Source organism: Pseudonaja textilis, chromosome 1 (assembly GCF_049901715.1).
Source record: "Pseudonaja textilis isolate UNSWEBS1 chromosome 1, rPseTex1.2, whole genome shotgun sequence".
NCBI classification, from domain to species: Eukaryota; Metazoa; Chordata; class Lepidosauria; order Squamata; family Elapidae; genus Pseudonaja; species Pseudonaja textilis.
In genome coordinates, this window is record NC_141990.1 from 165,580,623 (window position 1) to 165,601,590 (window position 20,968).

General features: G+C 33.8%; 1 protein-coding gene and 1 long non-coding RNA gene across 2 annotated transcripts in view; one reads left to right on the forward strand and one right to left on the reverse strand.

Annotated features, from left to right (window-relative positions):
• Positions 1-20,968, forward strand: part of PLEKHM3 (pleckstrin homology domain containing M3) — an 84,091-nt gene that overhangs the window by 46,491 nt on the left and 16,632 nt on the right. Inside the window, exons 6-7 of the mRNA XM_026707764.2 lie at positions 7,789-7,852; positions 20,587-20,744. Coding sequence (XP_026563549.2) covers positions 7,789-7,852; positions 20,587-20,744 — 222 coding nt within the window. The remainder of the gene's footprint in view (positions 1-7,788; positions 7,853-20,586; positions 20,745-20,968) is intronic.
• LOC148127903 (uncharacterized) lies at positions 1,387-13,488 on the reverse strand. The gene is made up of 5 exons (XR_015740694.1): positions 13,350-13,488; positions 9,465-9,526; positions 8,599-8,648; positions 8,408-8,510; positions 1,387-1,636 (listed from the first exon to the last, which is right to left on the reverse strand). It is a non-coding gene; the product is annotated as an uncharacterized LOC148127903 (long non-coding RNA).

A 20,968-nucleotide genomic window follows, 5' to 3' on the forward strand; every position in this document is an offset into this window, starting at 1 on the left:
ATACTTCTAAAACACTTTAAAAAGTGTTTTGAAAAGCACCTCAACTTTACTGATCATTTTCATTAGAGTCTAAAACTTTTGCTTTTAAATAGTTGCAACTTCATTTCCAGTCACTAATGCAAAAAAAAACCCAGTCAGCTAATAAATAATGTCTCAAAGATGCTTTTTAAAAGGCAACTGGACTGGTTCTTTGTTTTGTTTTGTTTGTTTTGTTTGTTTTTTGAGGAAGAAGAAGACATTTCACTTCTCATCCAAGAAGTGTGGATAGATGAGAAGTGAAATGTCTTCTTCCTCAAAAAAAAACCCAAACCCAAAATCCAATCCAGTTGCTTTTTGAAAACATATAATTGAGACAACCATGACCTGTCCTGAATGACTGAGAATCTCCATAGATACTAAGAAATAATGGTAGCAAATAGGCCCACAAATCGTTCTTAATTAATGATAATTGGGACCAGAAACTCTGTTTCTAAATAAAAAAATCATGCAACTATAATGATTTATGATGGCAGTTCTGATAGTTCCAATTGTGCTCATTAAGTGAATCTTACATGGTTCTTAAGACACCACATGACCACAACTTAAAACTGGCTGCCAGCTTTCCCATTGATTTTCTTTGTGGGAAGGCAACAGAGAAAGTCCAAACATAGAAATGCTTCAAAACACTTGCAACTTAGTTGACAAATGCCCAGATTGTGATCACATGACTACAAGGACATTGCAATGACTGCAACTGCAAGGAATGATCACGTCTCACTTTTTTAACACCATCATAACTTTAGAATTGCTGAATAAGTACTCATTAAGCAGAGACTATTGTATTTAAAATGTTCTTAAGAAACTTTCTTAAATTGCTGTTTAAATTTCTAGTACCAAATTTGGGAAAAGCTATTTAAATTATGGGGCATGAAAATTATTGTTATTTAAATAAATAAAACATTCAAGTTTTTGACTGTTTATTGCCTTTAAAAGTTGTGTTGTTTCAAATTTGTTTTCATGTTTAGAAAACATTGCTTGAAAAATTGCCTCTATTCATAGTCAACATATATTCAATAACTTTAATCTTTGCTTATCATAAAACTGCACCTGCAAAAAAAACCAATAACCAGCTCCCTATTGAAATGCATAGAAATCTTAGCAATTTTTAACGTTTTCTGTAAAATATCATTTTGGGGTATGAACAAAGTAAGATTAAATCAGAATATATTTAACTAGAAACATGTAAAGTATTAAAGAATGTGGAATATTCAGACAACTTTTTAAAACCCATGTTAGAAAAGAAATTTGCAGGAATAGTTCTATAAAAAATGAAATGAAATGAAATCAATCAGCCAAACATTTTTTTATTTTAATCATAGTTTATTGAATAACCTTTCGTTCTGAGTCAACAGAAATCGTAAGCTATAATTCCCATCATATAAACTAAATAGTGGAATTTACAAATTGTCCAAATCAACAAGCCATTTGATGGTTTTGTACAATGTTGCTGTATTGATACAGTCATCTTATTTTTAACACAATCTCCCAAATTGGCAATTGCCTGGTGTGTGAAATACAATACTCATCAATCCTCCCCAGCATTATGGCATTTGTAGCCAAATTTGTTTACTGGATAGCTGATGGGCAAATGTTTTTACTAGAAAAAATCAGAGAATTAAAATAATTTTTAATTAAATCAGGGAAGGAAAAATGTATTTCAACTTCTATGAAATAATTTGAAAATTAAAATGAATATTACAGACTGAAAAATAAAACACAAGCACTGTGTCTTCCTGAACCTGTGTCCAGAGATTTCTATTATTTATGACTATAGCATCAGTAAAATTTCCGAGACTATCAGAAAAGTCTGTGTGTTTTCCATTTATAAGTAGTAAATAAGTTGCATGAAGATATTTCCATGTCTTTGTCTCCATTGTCAGGTAAGATGTCACAATTTAATTTATTTTACTACATGTATATCATTATTTAAAGTTCTAGACTTACATTTATCTTTTGATTTATAATTAAATTGCTTCATCCTTTAATAAAGATTATCTTATATAAGTATATTGCTAAAAGTTGTTACATACTTGCCATTTGTAACTTTATGAAACAAAAAATTGCCAAACATGTATTTGGTGTTTTGATAAATTTTTGTATTGCTGAAAATGAACACAATATTGATCCTTTTAGCTTAAAGCTTAATGGTGACTCATGGGTAGATGGATATTCAGATACATAAAATCTATTCAATTATTTACAACTAATTAATTATATATTAGGAAGCTACTATGTGCATGATATTGCTACATCTCTTGTTTATTCCTTGTATTTTGTTATTTTTATTTTTCCAAGTTTGTTTGTAAACATGTTACAAATTTATTTAAACTGTCTCATAAAAATAATAACATAAATGAATTTGAAATGGAATGCTGTTTTATAGAAATATTCACATGTTAATTCTTTATGGAATCCTCATATGGATTGCTTTTTAAAAAATGCTGTAAATGCAAAATTTTGAGTGTTTTGGTTGGTGACATTTTAGAAATCTTATGAATTACAGAGAAGGCTATTTGGAAAGAGTTGCCATCAACTAGGCAGCATCTAGGATTTTTTTTGCTTTTTTCCATCCTTACCAGATAGGAGCAATATCTTTCTTGAATCTCTCTAGTAAATTAACATGGACTGGATGAGGGTAAATGATTTATTGTGTATGGATTCAGAATTACTTATTCTTATAGAATTTTTGGGATAAAATATATCCTCTCGCTAGCGTTGCCCCACCTAAGATCAGGAGAGAAGTAGATGGCAAGAGAACTAAGCAAGAGAATGATCCTTGACATCCTCTGAATGGACATGTTCCAACTCAGGTCTAGGATCAGCTTTATGGCAAGAACAAACATTCTTGAGGGTACATAAGAATAAATTCGAATTAAAAGATGGTAGAAGGAGACCATTGAGCAAGGAACAGAGGTGATGTGATATTCAGCAGGTTCTGACCAGTTCTGGAGAACCGGTAGTGGAAATTTTGAGTAGTTCAGAGAACCGGCAAATACCACCTCTGACTGGAGATTTTACAGTATCCTTCCCATGCCATGCCCACCAAGCCATACCCACAGAACCAGTAGTAAAAAAATTTGAATCCCACCACTGGCAAGGAATAATATTAAAGGAGGATATGGCTGAAGGAACTGACCTTCCTTATACTACTTAGAGGATTCCTATTCCTCTTTTGTTCATTTTGAAAAGATTTAGTCCAGATTTCTAAGACCCCGTGTTTCTAATGCAACTTCAAGGAGAAAGGCAGGGATTTTCAAGGTTGAAACTAGTGCATGGATGTGCATTATACACATTGGCTGAAACTACTGTTCTTTCCCAGAGGTTTGAGCTCTTTTCTAATGGGGGATAACTATAAATCAGGGGTGTCAAACTTGCATTGTCACAGTGTCATCACATGACGTATAGGAACTTTTTTCCTCTTCACTAAACCGGGTGGGGGCGGGGTTAGCACATGACACATCTTGCCTGCGGGCTGCGAGTTTGACACCCCTGCTATAAATCAACATGGATTAAAACTATTTTATTAAAACTCGAACATCTCAGCCTCTCCAAGGAGGAATTCCTAATGATGGGGTATGAGCATTCACTTAGTGCATTTAAACAATGTATTATAAAGATCAGGAAGTTCAAAAAGGCTTGTCTGCTTGACCCAAGAATGTTTTCATGAAGAGACAGGCTCTTCCTCAGAAACCAGTTAAAGGTCACTAACCAGTGAGATGTTTATATATATAACACTCTATGAATTTTGGAACATATTAACTCTAGTTGGTTTTAGCACTCTGCCTACAGCAGTTCTGCAGGGCTGATGTAAAAAAGTCCCAAATGAACTGAAACTGTGCCCCTGCAGATAAGGACCATTGAGACTATGGCTCATATCCTGTTGTATTGCCCTCTCTATAGGGACTCACAGACTTAAAACACCTTACCTGATGAAATATCCCGGAAATTTTGATCTCTTTTATGTACAACTACTATTGTCAGGTCAGCATATTCAGTTTCTCTGAGTGTAGCTTAAATTTTGTTATACTTTCTGTAAAGTTAGGCAGATCTTTGTCATCCACTGAGGATTTTACCATCAATTGTAATATACTATCCTGTTCAGTTTTGCTTTATTTTATTTTAATGTTTATTGTTTATTTTTTTGTGCTGCTCTGTAAAGTTTGATTGATTGATTCACACTTGAACTTATTTCTCAAAAATCTAGTGATTAATCAGTGACAAACATAATGAAAGGTTTCACAAGGAATTGACATAATGGAAAAAATGTATCAGGCAAGTAGAATCTATTAACGCTGACTGTTTGTTGTTGGACACTGCAGGGAGATGCATCAGACACTGAATACAAACAAAGAACCTTTTTACATCTGTTCAACTTGTGCAGTGTGTCAGAAACATTATGTGGTTAAATATATTAAAGTCATTAAAAGATATTTTCATATTTTTCAAGACTTGTATGTGATATAATATCTGAATACTATATTTGCTTTCTTTTGAACAAGTCTATCATAATCACCAAAAGTTTTTCAGGAAGCAAACTTTGAAGAAAAATTGTCCGTAGTTAGAAAGCTCAGTCTATGATTGGGAAGCCTGGCTCTCTTGTTAGATGCAAAAAGAGAGAGGGTGGAAAAAAAGTCCCAAGTGTCAGTGAAGGAAGGCACTTGGGACGTGTCTCTGTATGTCCCTGTGTTTGCTCTTGATAGACACAGTTCTATTTTTGTTTAAAGTATTTTATGGTCTCAGTTTAAGTTATTTGGGTCAGGCCCATTTCTTTGTACCTATAATGTAACTGTTCTGACCAATGGTGGGATTCAAATTTTTTTACTACCGGTTCTGCGGGCATGGCTTGGAGGCGTGACAGGGGATGCATACTGTAAAATCTCCAGTCAGAGGTGGTATTTGCCGGTTCTCCAAACTACTCAAAATTTCTGCTACCAGTTCTTCAGAACTGGTCAGAACCTGCTGAATACTGACCCAGCTCACCAAACACGACAAACCCTCTGACATGAACTTAAAAGATTCCTTTATTAGGAATGCTGGCAGCCCCGGCAAAAAGTTTCTCTTGCAAGCTAACAAGTCCGTCCATCTGGAAGATGAATAATTATCTGCCACATCTATTTATCTCTGCTCCCTGCCTTTTATCTCCAGAGCTAAGATGAGGCCTTGCTAGTAGCGGTGATTCTTCCTTCCCTAGGATCAGCCCACAGCTTCCCACTCTTCTCCCCTTCTCTAGCTTCTGTGCAGCTGCACATCAGGCATTGGTCCCAGCTATTAGCTCCTCTTCTTCATCAACCACTTCCAGACCTGAGGGCTGATGGATGGCCCAGGCTCCACCTCTCTCTCTTTCTCTCTGCCAGCTCCATTCCCTCTTCCCCCTCGGAGCTCCAGATTGCCCTGATGCTGACTATGATTCCCACACCTCCTCCTCCGATTCAGCTGTTTTTTAAAAAAACTGGGAGAAGGGAATCTTTAAATAATGCCAGTATCTGTTAAATGAGTGACTCCCAAGTTTGGAATTAGTTTCCTTGCATAATGCCATGGATTCATTCCTTTTCATAACTGTTTTATGGTGCTATTTTGATACGGGTTTGGTTTATGGTTGATTTTTAATTTGCAGGAATCTATTGAATGTTTATTAACTTGACTAAATGATTATATTTTATGGTACTCTTTTATTCGCAGTAAAATTTAGCGACATTTGTCCTTGGTCCAGCCTTGGGATTTGTTTATAATATTACTTTTGAAGCACTCAGCCCCAGGATGCAACTCAGTTGGTTCCATCCATTAAGCACATGATCTTCGTGGCCCTGAGGGTCCTTTGCTCTCTCTGAGTGGGATGAGGGAAACTTCTTAATGCACTTGGAGTGCCATCATCAGCTGCATTCTGCTGTTTGCTTCCATCAAAATGAATAAGACACATTTCCACAATAAAGAGGTTCCATAAAACAACCCAACAAAATTGACTATCTTTAGTTTTTTTAAAAAGCTTTTCCTGTAATCTAGTTTCCATGGTAATAGGAATAAGTATATTTTTCCTACTCCAATTCTTTTGCTGATAATGTGCTTAAATGTGTTTGCCACATGCAATCCTTTTTGCCCACTACATATTTTAAGTATTTTCATGTATTTTTGTTAGTTCTTCATTTAAATAATAGTTAAAATATATTACATTGGCAAAAATAAAGGACATAATTTCAGATCATGGTCATAATACTTATATTTGAAAAAAATAATGATTTGGTGGTTTTTGAGCTCACCATATTGAAATAAAAAATATAACTACTATATATCTCAAGTGTATTTATAAATTTGAAGCATATTTCTTCCAGCAAGTAGTGGCAAACCTCAAAATAATAATCTAGCATTCAGGATTTAGTATTTTAAAAATACAAGTTGTTGGCTCAACTCAGCAGTGAATTCAGAACCAATGATTCCCACTTTGTCATTTTCAACCAACAGAAGATCATTTATTAAATTAATGATCTCCTGTACAGGTTGAAAGTAACAAAATAGGAATCATTGGTTTTCATATTTGAAAAAATATCATATTTTGATACAACTGGCTCAAGGTTGACTCAGCCTTCCATCCTTCTGAAGTCAGTAAAATAAGGACCGAGATTGTTCGGGCAATATGCTGACATTGTAAACTGCTCAGAGTTCAGTAAAGCACTATGGAGCAATAAGTCTGTACTATTGCTATTACTATTGCTATATTGTTGTAGATAAGATATGTTAATGCCAGTGGTGGGATTCAATTTTTTTTACTAACGGTTCTGTGGGGGTGGCTTGGTGGCCATGCCAGGGGAAGAATACTGTAAAATCTCCAGTCAGAGGTGATATTTGCCGGTTCTCCAAACTATTCAAAATTTCTGCTACCGGTTCTCCAGAACTGGTCAGAACCTGCTGAATACCACCTCTGGTTAATGCCAGGAAAAGAGAGTTCACATTTCCATTGGCTGGAAAAGAAGAGATGTAAACACTTAGCATGCAGATCTGTACGACTTGATTTCTATGGTATGAGTTGTATATGGCTGACCATGCTGGATGTATACAGTTTTGTCTGAGATAAAACAGCTTATTTAGCTATGTTTTGCAGTGAACTTCTGCAAGTTCCTGAATATGAACTTATGTGATCAGAAAGTTGAGATTTATTACTATGCTTGATGTGAAGTCTGACACTTTTTGAAAGCTAGCATCCATAGTTGTTACCCAAGTTTTGTATGAAAAGGATAATGTTTTCCATTTTAAGTGTTAAAAGAATAGGATGCACATATGTGAACTGTTGTATCTGTTCATCTGCAGGGGAGGTTTCATGCACTCTTGGCTTCTGTATAGAATCCTACAGAGACTTGAGAATGAATCAGAATAAATTACCCATAGGCAGATTTCAAATGGGCAAACTATTTCTAGAGTTTTGAATCTAATTCTTAAATTGAATTGAGTAGTGATCTACTAAACAAGTTTACCTGGTTTCTGATATGTCAATCTGAATATAGTTCTTTTCCCTTTTAGCAAACACACATGGGCCACTCTTATGCAGTGTGTACTTATCTAACAGTATTTTATGCATATACAGTTAGAATCTATTAAAAAGGACAGTGCATGATATTTCTTTTATATTTTAGGAAATTTTCAAATAATATTTTTCTGCTTGCATTTATTCTTTTCTTTCTTTCTTTCTTTCTTTCTTTCTTTCTTTCTTTCTTTCTTTCTTTCTTTCTTTCTTTCTTTCTTTCTTTCTTTCTTTCTCAGAATTTTTCCCAGGGAGTATCTTCTTCAGCAGATCCACCTATATTCTCTTGCAGATCTACAGCAGGTAAGTGGTTTTAGATATCAGAGTCTATGTATCTGTGTGTATGTTGTGTGTGTGAGAGAGAAAGAGGCTGTTCATTTTTTTTCAACTTGTGCATTAATGATAATTCTCAGTCAGTAATGAAAATATTTCATTTCCCAAATGATAACTTAAAGAACAGGTTATTTATAACTTGTTTATAACTTATAACTTGAAGTATGAGATGAGTTGGCTTCTTTTTGCCTTTAAAACATATAAAGTTTTATATTTTTTATGTTTTAATGTTTTAATATAAAGTTTTTATGAGATAAATATTTGTAAGAATTTCACAAATCAAAGTGGTAAGTACAGTAATCTGTGGAGAAGAAGGATACTGATTTTTCTCTCTTTAAGAGTAGATTGCCATAATAGAAGTCTTTCTTGCAATGGTGATTGCCAAAATTCAGTGATGATATTTGTGAACTGATTTGAATATATGAAGTGCATTACAGAAAATGAATAATGAGTAAATATGGCTCTGTGTTATGTGGAAATGACTTGTGGTATCTGAACTCCAGGCTAACTTTCATAATAACTTACCTGTTGGACAAGAATGATCTTCAGGCTTCTTAGTTTAACTACTATAGTTCATCTCAAAATCTGCCAGTAGATGTTACTTTTGTCCAATCTTCATTTGAATAATCTAAGTCAGAAGAAAAAGTAGCTTAAAAGAAAAAAAAATCAGTTTCCCCAGCTGACAGTTTATACATCTCTAATGCTTTTTGATCTACCTCATTTCAAAAATGGACTTGGAAATGCCATCCACGGATTCTCAAATTGTCTAGAGGAGAGGGGAAAGAATAAAAGGAGCAAGGTTTCAGACTCATATTTCATCCATTTATTTAACCACTCTGACAGATAATTTTGTGTGTTGATATACATTTAGATTCCCCCCCCCCACTTCAAACCTTTCATCATGTAATTCAATTACTGTTGCTCCTGCTCTGGTGAGTAATTTTTGCTTTTAATCTAGCTCAATACTTATTATCAGCCTAGAAAGTTTTCTACTACTCTTTTGTCCTTGCCTCTTTTTCATTACTTGTTATGGTTAAAATAAAATTGTCTGCTTTATTTCTGTCAAAAAGATATATTAGGAATGATTGAAAAAAACAAGATTAGGACCCTAACAGATACTTATGATGATAATGATGATGATTATATGCCATCAAGTTGGTGTCTACTCTTAACTAACACATAAATAGATTGGGAGGACCTATAATCAGAATAATCTGCTCCCAAGCTGGTCCCTCAGATCTTCCAGTGATATACCCATTGCTACGCTAATTGAGTCCATCTGTCTTTCTGCTGGTCATCTTTTTCTATTCCTTCCAGCTTTCTCAGCATTGTAGACTTCTCAAGAGCTAGGTATTTGCATAATGTGCCCAAAAGATGATAATTAAGTTTGACCATGTGTGTATTTATTGAAAGCCATTATCTATGTTTTGTGTGCATTCTTGGCTGTGTATGGTATTCGCAAAAGTCCCCTCCAACACCAAAATTTAAAAAAACATTAATACACTTTACCCTGTCTCTTTGAAGACCAATTTGCACTTTAATAGGGTGTAACAGGGAAAACTATTGCACAAATGATTCTTACCTATTTTTGTGGTATATTTCTTGACTGCTAGTTCTTTACTTTGATAGTTTGATACTTTGATCCTAAAAGACACAATTTCTTTATTATCAGTTCTAAGACTGGTTGCTGTATCTGTTCTCATTAATTTGGTCAAAATTAATTTGGTCAAAATCATTCGTTTAATCTCTTTAGTTCCATTTTCATTACCCCCCCTTGGTGGGCTGTAGAGAAATCTCACCCCCAGAGCACCCACCCAAAACAATTAATCCAGGCTGTGCAGAAACACAAGGCTTCGCCGCCCACATGGCCCATGGGAACCCTCCCCAGCCACTCACTCCTTATCCGGCAAACTTGCCTGCTAAATTGCTATTTTTCCTTTTTCCGACATCATCTGTTCTGCTGTGCCGGGAGATTTAGATTAGCTAGGAAGCAGGAAATGGTTGGATTTCTTGCTTTCTAGTTAGTCTTTAGATCTTCGGCTCTGCTTTTAAGTACAACCGAACCTCCCTTAGGACTGAAGTTTCTATTATTCAGTGCAGACTCATGTCAAGCAAATTTTATGTGACAGACTGAGATAGCCAATGGCAGATAGAGAGATCTCTGAATGAATCTGTGATTCTGTGAGCAACTCAATCTGCCTGCCTGCTTTGCCTGATTTTGGGTAAAAGTTGCTCTTTTTTAATAAAAAATTCAATATTTACATACATGGTATTTTGTGAGTTAATTTTATGAGTTTGCCTGCTGGCAAATTTTATGAGTTTGCTTGCAAGCAAATTTTATGTGACAGGCTGAGCTAGCCGATGGCAGATAGATAGATCTCTGAATGAATCTGTGATTCTGTGAGCAACTCAATCTGCCTGCCTGCTTTGCCTGCTTTTGGATAAAAGTTGCTCTTTTTTATAAAAAATTCAATATTTATATAAATATTTATAATATTTACATACAAGCCATGCCCAGCCAGTCACATGACCACCACGCCACACCCACATATTAGGCCACACCCACAGAACCAGTTAGTGGTCCCTGGGATTTAAAATTATGAGTTTGTTGGTCCCTGAGGTCCAAAAGGTTGGCGATCCCTGATTTAGAGTACCTTGTCTCACTTCTTTGCTAACCTGGAAACAATCTATTTCTTCATATTCTATCTGGATTGTGGCATCTTGACCTGTGTATGGGTCTTTCATGAAGACAATGAGATGTTCTGGAATTCCCATTTTCCTAAGCATATTCCATATTTTGATGTGGGTGACATGATCAAAAGCCTTTCTGTAGTCAGTAAAGCACATGTTTACTTCTTTTTGGTATTCCTTGACTTTCTTAATTTTCCAGCATGTCTCTGCAATTATATTTCTTATTACTCAGCCTTTTCTAAAGCCAGCTTGAACTGTTTCCATTTGAATTCTCCTCAAGTAGGATGTGTTGGATGAACCTAAACGTTATTTGATGGCATGTGAAATTAAAGATATTGTATAATAATTTACATACTCTGTTAAATTTCCTTTTTATATATTAGTGTGTACATTGATCTCTGCTGTTTTCCAGATTTGTTTACATTATTTGGTTAGAACCTTGACTGATTCTTCTGTTCTTTGCTGTATTTCTGTAGATATCTCAACCACTCCTTTACTTTCCAACTTGGTAATGACTAAGGTGCTGATCTAACATTATCATCTAGTACTAGAATTTTTTGTTTATAGGAAATGTCTTCCAAAATACCTTGGATGTTGATATCTCTATTGAATAGAATGTCAGTATACTTTCCTATCTTTGTCTAATCATCTGGGAATCAGTTACTGCCTGTCCTTGATTGATTGATGATGTTCTTTAGTACAGTATGCCAGTTTAAAGCTGGAACTAATTTCTGAGTTTGGAGATTTTTTAAAATAATTCTTTGTTTGTTTGTTTGTTTGTTTTGGGTACTTTCAAGTCAACATTATTACCGGTGACTATCAAGTAGTTGCAGTTTGTTGGCAAGTTTTCAGAAATGGTTTACCATTGACTCTTTCCTAGGGTTGAGAGACAAATACTGACCTAAGGTCACCCAACTGGCTTTGTATGTAAGGCAGGATTAGAACTCATGGTCTCTCGATTTTACCTAGTGCCTTAACACCAGACTAGCTCCCCTATTCATTGTACTAGAGGCTTATTTATCACTGTTCATATATCTGCAGAATTTTTTCCCTCAAAATTGCTCTTTATTCATCTTTATTCTTTGTAGCATTCTCTTACATGTGTTTTTCTCTCATCCACAGCCTCTTTGATTTCATCATTCATACTCTAATGTGTTTTTTTTCACATAACTAATTACTTAGCATCTTATTAGAGCATTGTTATTGGAAAGTTTTCAAGCTTAGATGATCTTGAGAAAAGAAATATTGATGCATAATATCTCACTGCATTAAAGATAAATGTATGTGAGAAGAAGTTTGTTAACATTTGATTCTTTTTCTAAAGTCAAGTGTTGGAACAAAGGTAAAACTTTTAATTTGGCAACACATCAGGAGTGACCCAAGCAAGTCAAAGCAATGACTCAAAAATACATAGATTGGACTTTTTGCTTAATTACAGAATTGACTGGAAAAATGGCTGGCATATATCTAAGGTGTTATAGGAAAATAAAGGAAAGTAAACTTGATTATTCCCTATTCATGCATTATTGCTGCTTTTGTTGTAGGATCAGATCAAGCCCAAGATTTTAAATCATTTTAGTGGATTTTTCTATGACATTGAAATAGCAAGCAAGTTTGGGAAAATATAAGCCTTGTACTTAGATTTTCTGTGTAAAATAAATTTGCAATATAGGGCAATTTATTCACTATAGCTTAAGAATTATATTCCATGGTAAATTGGCAGCCTTTTCCAGCTAATGAAGATGAGAAAAGTTATTTTAAGTCTCCCTAGTTTTCTTTCCTTTGGAGAATATGGAAGCTGGTGGATTTCAAAGTTACTTTATTTTGCATTTGTGGATGTAGTGAAGCCTCTTATTTTAGGAAATATGCTTGGACAGTGCTATAACTTACAGATCTGGGTTGCTAACTATATCTACTCTTCTGGGAATACGTTTTATGAAACTTATGGGATATTTTGAAAGTACATTAGTGTTGAATAATATTCTAGATACCATTTCTTAGAAACTTGAACAAACAATTGGGTGAGCCTGATAGAATTAGTCATATACCACATTGTGTCATCCTAACATTTAAAAAATTAGGTTAATGTATATTAGTAAGAGTATGTGAATGAGGCAGGTGTTTTGCCATAGGTAGCAGTGTTTACAGTCTACTTGAAAGAAAGTCCAGGAGCAATCCACTTCATAATAACTATTTAATATTCAACATACTCTATGAACATAATAGTTTAATACAAAAGAGAAACATGTGAAGAAGAGTATCTTAATTTTATAAATCTATGCAAGTAGTAACTCATCTCTCATAATTTAGAAAGCTTCATGGGTGCAAATAAGAGAGTCTTTGGCAGGCTGTGTCTTCCACATACAGAAAATTGCTTAAGAGTTTCTCTACCTGCCTGTACTATGTTTATGGGAAGCAGAAAAGATACTGAGTAACAAAAGATATTTCAGATCTTTCTTCTAAATGTGCAAAAGTCTTTAGAAAAGCCTATGTGGGGCTGGGATTTATATGCATTCCAGTTCATATAGAAACAGATTATGGTTGTAAAACATTTAACCATCTCAATTAAAGACCCAGCAACTTCGCTTGTGCAATCTGCTGAGCAGTTAGATTTGTTCCTTTATTTGATGGCTCAGTGTGTAGTTCAATCTCAGCTTGTTTGCTTAGTTTAAGTATTGTATGAATACAAAAATCAGTCACTTCAGCAATCAGGTTAAGCACATTATATGAACACAACCATAGCTGTAATATTTTATCTGTTCACCTAAATACTCACATATGTACTGCCATGTATGTTTCAAATCTGACACTCCCATGATGAACTGGTATTTCTAAAAGTCCTTGTTTTTAATAAATGTTATCTTCATGGAAATAATTCAGATCATGAACAGACCATTTCAATTACACCCTTTGTGTTGACTTACAAGGAGTCTTATGTCTACATAATGATAATGATTAACACACTGACTTACAATGATAGGGTCATAAGATAATGTAGCCTTAACGCTGGCTTCCCAGTGGCAATCAAACTTGGCATGGAGATTTTGTCACTTCTGTAACTTCAATTATTAACTCTACCTTCAGGGCCACACAATAAAGTGCAATCTCATTAATTTTAAACAGAGTAACTGTTACTTCTTTCCACTGGACTACATTTGCCTTATCTTTGAGATGTCTACTCTAGTATATTATCTTGGAAGTTAGCGTTGATCTGTTGAATCAAAGATTTATGCTACTTTATATTTTATCAGCTAAGGATATCTTACTCTACTTGTTTCTGTTTACATGTTGAACTTTACATAGCTGGCCTTAATTTGACTACATTTTTAAGGTTTCTGTAATGTATCCATTCAGCATACAAGGTAATTTGGGTTAAATTCCTGCTGGCAAACTACAGTGCAAAATAGTACATCTTAGTTTCCTCTTAGTTTTATGTTCTGTACTTTGGAGCAGTGTTCTCAAGCTTGACCATTTTAAGAAATATGGACTTCCAGAATTGCCAAGAATTAAAAAATGGATAAGAATTGAAGCATTAAAGAAAAGAAGAGATGATGAATAGGAAATTGCCCTTTAAACATTAAAGTAGCCTGATTACAAGTTAGAAGGGCAGAAATAAAATTAGATAGGGGAAATATTAGAACATAAATTGTTTATAGAATGAATAAAAGTAATAGAAAGATTAGAAGTTTACAGATGTTAGACAGCTTCTTTTATGTATGTTTCAGATTAACAATGTTAGCGTGAACTAGATCAATATGAATGGAAATTAGTTAAACTTGTTTAGATATAATAGAGAAATGTTTAAATTGAACAAGGAATATACAGATGAAGATAAAGATAAAGAGTTAGGCCTTTTTGCTTATGTATATTAGATTATATAAATCTGATTAATGTGATAGAGATTAATAATGTTAGTGCAAATTGGATTAATATGAATGATACTTAGTTAAACTTCTTCATACTATTATTGTGAATTAATATGAAATATTGGATAAAAATTGAAATACAAAAAAGGGAGATATACACAAAATAATATAAGGAGGATTACATAAATTTGATAAACCCGAGAGAGACTATTAACAATGTTAGTGTGACTTCTAGAAATGGCAATTCTAGAATATGAAGAACAGAAAGGAGTGACAGAAGAGGAGGAGTTAATCAAAAAAGAGGCTATCTTTAATGAACATTTGCAACAACAAATTTTAAAGCAAGGGAAAAGAATGGAAATTAAAAATTTGAGATTCAAGGAGGTAACTAAAAGAGGAACACTTACAAAACTAAAAACAATAAAAAAACAGCAGAAAAATAAATTGTGGAAGGAAGCTGTAAAGAGGGAGGGGGGGAAACTGGAGTGTGAAAAGAAAGGGGGAAATGAAGGGGAAAAGAAGTGATAAAAAACAGGATCAGGAAACAAAGGAATATGGAAATTGTACAAAAATTAAAAGAAATTGTTTATTTAAAAAACATAGCGATAATGGTTAATTGTTCTGCAAGATGATGAGGGGTAGGATAAATATATTAGAAGTTATAATACTTAGAAAATAGGGAAATATAGATTATTAAAAAGAAGGATGGGAACTGATATTTCTTTTGCTATTGGAATGCTCTATTTTTCCTTTTAAACTATATACAGAGATAAATGAAATAAAGATGAAAAAAGGAAATTATGATAAGTTTATTAAATGCATTTAATGAACACATACAATATAATTGAAATGAATCACGAGGATTGTTGTAATGAGATTATTATCAGTGTCTAGAATTAATTGAATAAATTATTTGTTCTTATCAAAGTTTTAAATAATTTTATGGAATTGAAGAGGGAAAGTACCATGCGGAATCTAACCTAAAAGGTATATATGTTATGTAGTTGTTAGGAGATGATTATTACTAATTCTATAGGTAATAAAAGTTAAATGTTTATTGCGATTTAAAGGGAAGGTAATTAAAGAATATATAAGCTATAGGGGTGGCATACTCAAATTAATGGGGGGGGAGGAAATCTTTTGAAATGTTTGAATGAACCTAGAATTACTGGAATGATGAAATAAGAATATGCAATGAAATTGCAAATCTAACAGATAAAAGTATAATGATTATGAAGATATGAGAGTTATTTATGATTCAAATAGGAGAAAAGTTTTTGGAAAAAATATAATAATAGAAAATATGTAAAGTATTGGTAATATATGAAGTTAAATATGAAAGATGAATGTGTAATTATGGTCATTTTTGTATGTAAATGTGCAAACGTGGAATCAAGTTTCTTCACTAAAAAGAGATGTGTTAGTGTGAATTGGATCAATATGGAATGAAACCCAGTTAAATTTGTTTATATATAATATAATAGAAAAATGTTTAGATTGAATAAGAAAGATGAAGATAAAGATAAAGATGAGGTGTTAGGCATTTTTTGCTTGTATATATTTGAAAAACCTAATGACTTAAATTGGATAAATGTACTAATACTGTTAATGTGATTTTGATTAATATGAATGATGCCCGGAACCAACTCTGTTCACACACAATATGGATGTATAATCAAAATAATATTAATAAATGCATTAGCAGGAAGGAAGGAAGGGAGGGAGGGAGGGAGGGAGGGAGGGAAAGAAAGAAAGAAAGAAAGAAAGAAAGAAAGAAAGAAAGAAAGAAAGAAAGAAAGAAAGAAAGAAAGAAAGAAAGAAAGAAATGAAGAGCAAGATATGAAGAGCAGGGGAGGGATGGCTCTTCCAAACTGGGAGTTGTACTATAGTGTGGCTTCCTTAGTATGGTTGAAGGAATGGGTGAACTTAAGAAACAAGAGAATATTAGTTTTAGAAGGCCACGACTTACAGAGGGGGTGGCATGCTTTTTTAATGGGACATTGGGAAAACCACCCAGAAATACTTTCACAGACATCTAATTAGAGATGCACTATTGACTAATTGGAAGAAAATAAGGAAAAAACATTATTTAAAGATACCAATCTGGATTTCAATAATGGAAGCGATGATCCACCCAAATAATCTGGACATTACTAAGATGATTAAATACAAGGATTTATTGGATGCGCAAGGAAATTTGAGATTGTGGCAAGATCTTCAGGACCAAGGAGTACAAATTGATAGATGGGCATATCTTCAAGTTCAGAGTAGATACAAACAGGATAAGAAAGAATTTGGAATCAATAATAAACTTCAGCAACTAGATAAAATTCTATTAGGCACAGATAAAAAAATATAACAAAATTTTATAATTATTTACTAGAGGCAGAATTAGAGGAAGAAATTGTCAAAGGGAATATGATAGCCTGGAGTAGACGTAGTATCACCTTAATAGAATGGGAGAAGGTCTGGAGTAGAAATAATAAAATCACAAAATCAACAGCCTACAAGGAAAATGCCTATAAAATGTTTTACAGATGGCACCTTCCCCCCTCGAGATTAGCGAAGATGCACCCCAACATGAGTCCAAATTGCTGGAAATGCAAAAAAAGGAGGCAACATTCTTCCATATGTGGTGGTCTTGTACAGAGGCTCAAAAATATTGGCAGAAAATTAGAAAATGGTTGGAGGAAATGTCAATAGAACAGATCGAATTCAAACCAGAACTCTTTCTATTAGGGATCTTTAATAAACAATTCCCCCAAAAAGTGAAGTATACAATAGTACATATTTTGACAGCGGCCAGACTGGCCTTTGCACAATGTTGGAAACAACCTCATATCCTATCGGAGGAAATGATTATTCAAAAAATATCAAGTTGTGCAGAGATGGACAAATTAACTTTGGTATTAAAAGGGAAAGACACATCAATGTATTAACAACAGCTGGAACTGCTGGTACGAATGGATAGATCAAAGATCGATTAAACAATAAAGGGCAAAAGAAGATATGTTATAATTGTAGTAGTGACTATATATATATTCGCACAAGGATTAATTGTACAGAGGGCATAAAATAAAGTTGAAAATAAGGTCCTACAAACTGTCAAGGATGGAACTGTTTTTAATTGTTTTCTGATTTTTCTTTCTACTTTTCTTTCTTGTTTCCCTTTTCTGTCTCACAATTATGTACGTGTTGTTTGTCTATTTTAATTGTAAAATTAATAAAGTTTATTTTTTAAAAAAAAGAAGAAAGAAAGAAAAGCTCAGCAAAGAGCAAAGGGTTGTAAAAGATGTATTTATATTCTAGTACCTGTACTAAAAAGGGCATTTCTACAAATGCTCAGACTATGGAAAAACTATTGCACATTCTAATAAAATAGTGCTCACTGTTTTGTAATTGTTTTGTTCATGGTATGAGAACTAGCAGATATATGTGCTGGATTCTGAAGAGCTAAGGACACCCGAGAGCCCATTGCTAACATCCATGGATAATGAGAAACACAAGGCAGATCAAAGAAGATGTCACTTTTTGCTTTATTGATTATACTAAGGCTTTTGACGATGTAAACCAGAACAAATTGTGAATAGTTCTTTTTAAAAAATGGATGAGCCACCTCATCTGTCTTTTGAAGAAATTGTACAATGACCAGAAAGCAACAATTAGAAATGAATATGGAGAAACTGAATTGTTCAGAATTAGGCAAGAGTGTATAATGATATTTATTTAATGTACATGCAGAATATATCATAAGAAATACAAGCCTGAGGTCCCTGTTTATTACAGCCTCTAGAACTTAGAATTTATTTGAAACTCTAATGTAGCAAGAATTTAGGAAATTAGAGAAAAAGCAGGAGGAAGAAGTATTATGTATGTTTGTCACCTTGAGTTATTTTTTAAAGCAGCACATGCATACATATATGTTTTTTTTCATATAATTCTATTTTCCTTTCTATGTAAAATATATCCAGGAAGTAATTTACTGCTTTATACAAAATAACTAACATGAATCTCTTGTCTGCAGTAGTGCTTTCTATGTTCCAGGCTCAAAACATCTTTTCTGATTGTTAAATCTAATTTGGGTAACTACCTTCCTTCAGCTTTTTTTTTTAATTTGTACCTTCCAACTACTTTTTAGCTGTGGGATGTAATACCTATTATACAACTTTATAAAAAAGACGGAATCAGGAGCATGGTTTGTACAATGTGGTTACCTTGTAATTGTAAGGCCAAGAGGCCATTTATCTTTTATTCACATAACCAACCCTTACTAGTGGCAATAGTCTTTTTGCAATCTGCAATAAATTCACTGTCTCCATTGGTCAAACTTTTCCTAGGCTACTTGACAATTTAGCCTTCTCTTATAGAGGTACTCTTTACTGCTATTTGAGTTTCCTCTTGCTACTAATTTTTCTCATCAAACTAACATAGACCTTGCAAAGCTTTCATATTCCATTCATGCAAAAAGGAATGTTTATGATAATCTGGTGTATTGAAATAATTTATAGTATTATGGTACTATGATAACCAACAGGATGCCTCATTAACATATGGCCATTATGGAGTCTCTTTACCATTTCTTTCAGATTTTCCATATTTTGCTGTTGAAATATGGTATTTATTGTCTTTTTAACCCAGTTAGAAGCAACTGGATGTGCTATATGTAGGACACCTATTTTATTCAAACCCCATCTAGATCCCAACAAGATTACCAAGTCAAACGTTTTGTCAAAATCTTCTCAAGTGATATTACTGTACAGTGCTGCCTCATAGTTTTTAAAAAATAAGATTACAGTTATGTCTGATCATTAAAAATTTCCTCATACTGTAATATAGTAAAATAAAGCCTGAATGCTTGGTGCTGGACATACAGAATCTATTCTTGGTTCATAGTTCAGGTTTCCTCATTTCAGTCGTGTTTGTTTGCCCATTCATTAATAATAGCCCACTGTTTATTCTGTTTCCTTATTTTTGTTAAATATCACTTCCCTAGATCTTATTTGGACTTTTGAACCACAGGAGTAAAATTAAATAAGGAAGAGTGTTTTTTTTCCTCAAGAAAAGTTGCTTATGGTACTGGCTGAGACATTCTGTTATAACAGTTGTGTTGGCCTCGAATCTCAATTTTAGATGGTGACCTTTATGCATTGTTTACTGTGCAGCATGAGGGGATCTTCCTATAACATTACCATTTTCCTATATCCCAAACAGATGTCAAACTGCACAGCTAGCAATAATTTTTCTGCTTCCTGTGGCTGTATTTTTTAGCATTCCCATTTGGGGACAGTAATCCAAGCAGTTCCCAGGACTTCCTGTGCTGCCTACATTTTTCCATTCCACATCTGTGCAGTGGCTTCAACTATCGCTTACAGAAATATATTGAGTATAAGTGAGGTAACCATTCCAGTGGAATGCATATTTCCCAAATACATTCAAAATTATCTCTGGATACGGGACACCTGAAATATCAGTCATGAAAGCATATTGCTTCTAATAAAAAATGTGCTATTCCAAATATTTGGTAGGTGTATAGATCAGTCACGCTTAACTATCCATTAGGTATAGCTTTACACATGCTGAGTGCATTTCATGGATTTTTTTTTTAGTGAAGCATCTTCTGTCTGAAACCATGACATGTTTCAGGAAGGGAAAGATACCAATTATTTTGAATTGTGCTTGGTGGGCAGACGGTATCTACTTTTATATACTAATACGAAACTATGATATATATTACAGCAAAGTAATACTAAAAATGTTGGTAGACACACTGAAACTTAGAATTCTGTCAATTTCACAGCACACTGGGAAAAATGCTATGTATCCTCCAGCTTTAGTAGAATAATATGTACATGTATCAACTCAATGGCAAGGCTCTTCATTTCTTTGCTAGTATGCTTCATTGCTTCCCAAATCTTGAAATGTCTGCCTTAAAATGATTCACCCTTACTGGATCTTGTTTTCAGTGCGTGTTCATTTACTTTTGCAGTCTCTATCTTAAGTATTCTCATCTAGTGTAACATCTGCAACAGTAGAAAAACATGGAAAGAGACTTCAGTGAGAATGACTCAGTGTAAACAAAATTGATATCTTGTCATTCCTTTTTATGGTTTATCAATATTTTATTATATTTGTCTTGTTGTCTTCCAGGTTATCGAAGGGAAGCTGGCCCCTTTCCTTGGGAAAGTAATAAAATTTGCTACCTCCCATGTTTACAGCTGCAGCCTTTGTAGTCAAAAAGGATTCATCTGTGAGATCTGTAATAATGGTGAAATTCTGTATCCCTTTGAGGACAGTTCTACAAGCAGGTTAGAATTTATGATTTTTTAGTTATATGACATATTATTACTAGAGGTCCATAGAAAAATACAACAGAATAACTGAACTGTGGAAGAACCACGCTCATGCTATTGGCTACCTAAAAAATCAATAGTGTGTGAATAACCTACTTTTGGATATGAATATAGCGGAAAATGGTGATTTGGGCACTGAAAACACTTATATAAGTAATAGCAGGGCAAGAGCTGGATTA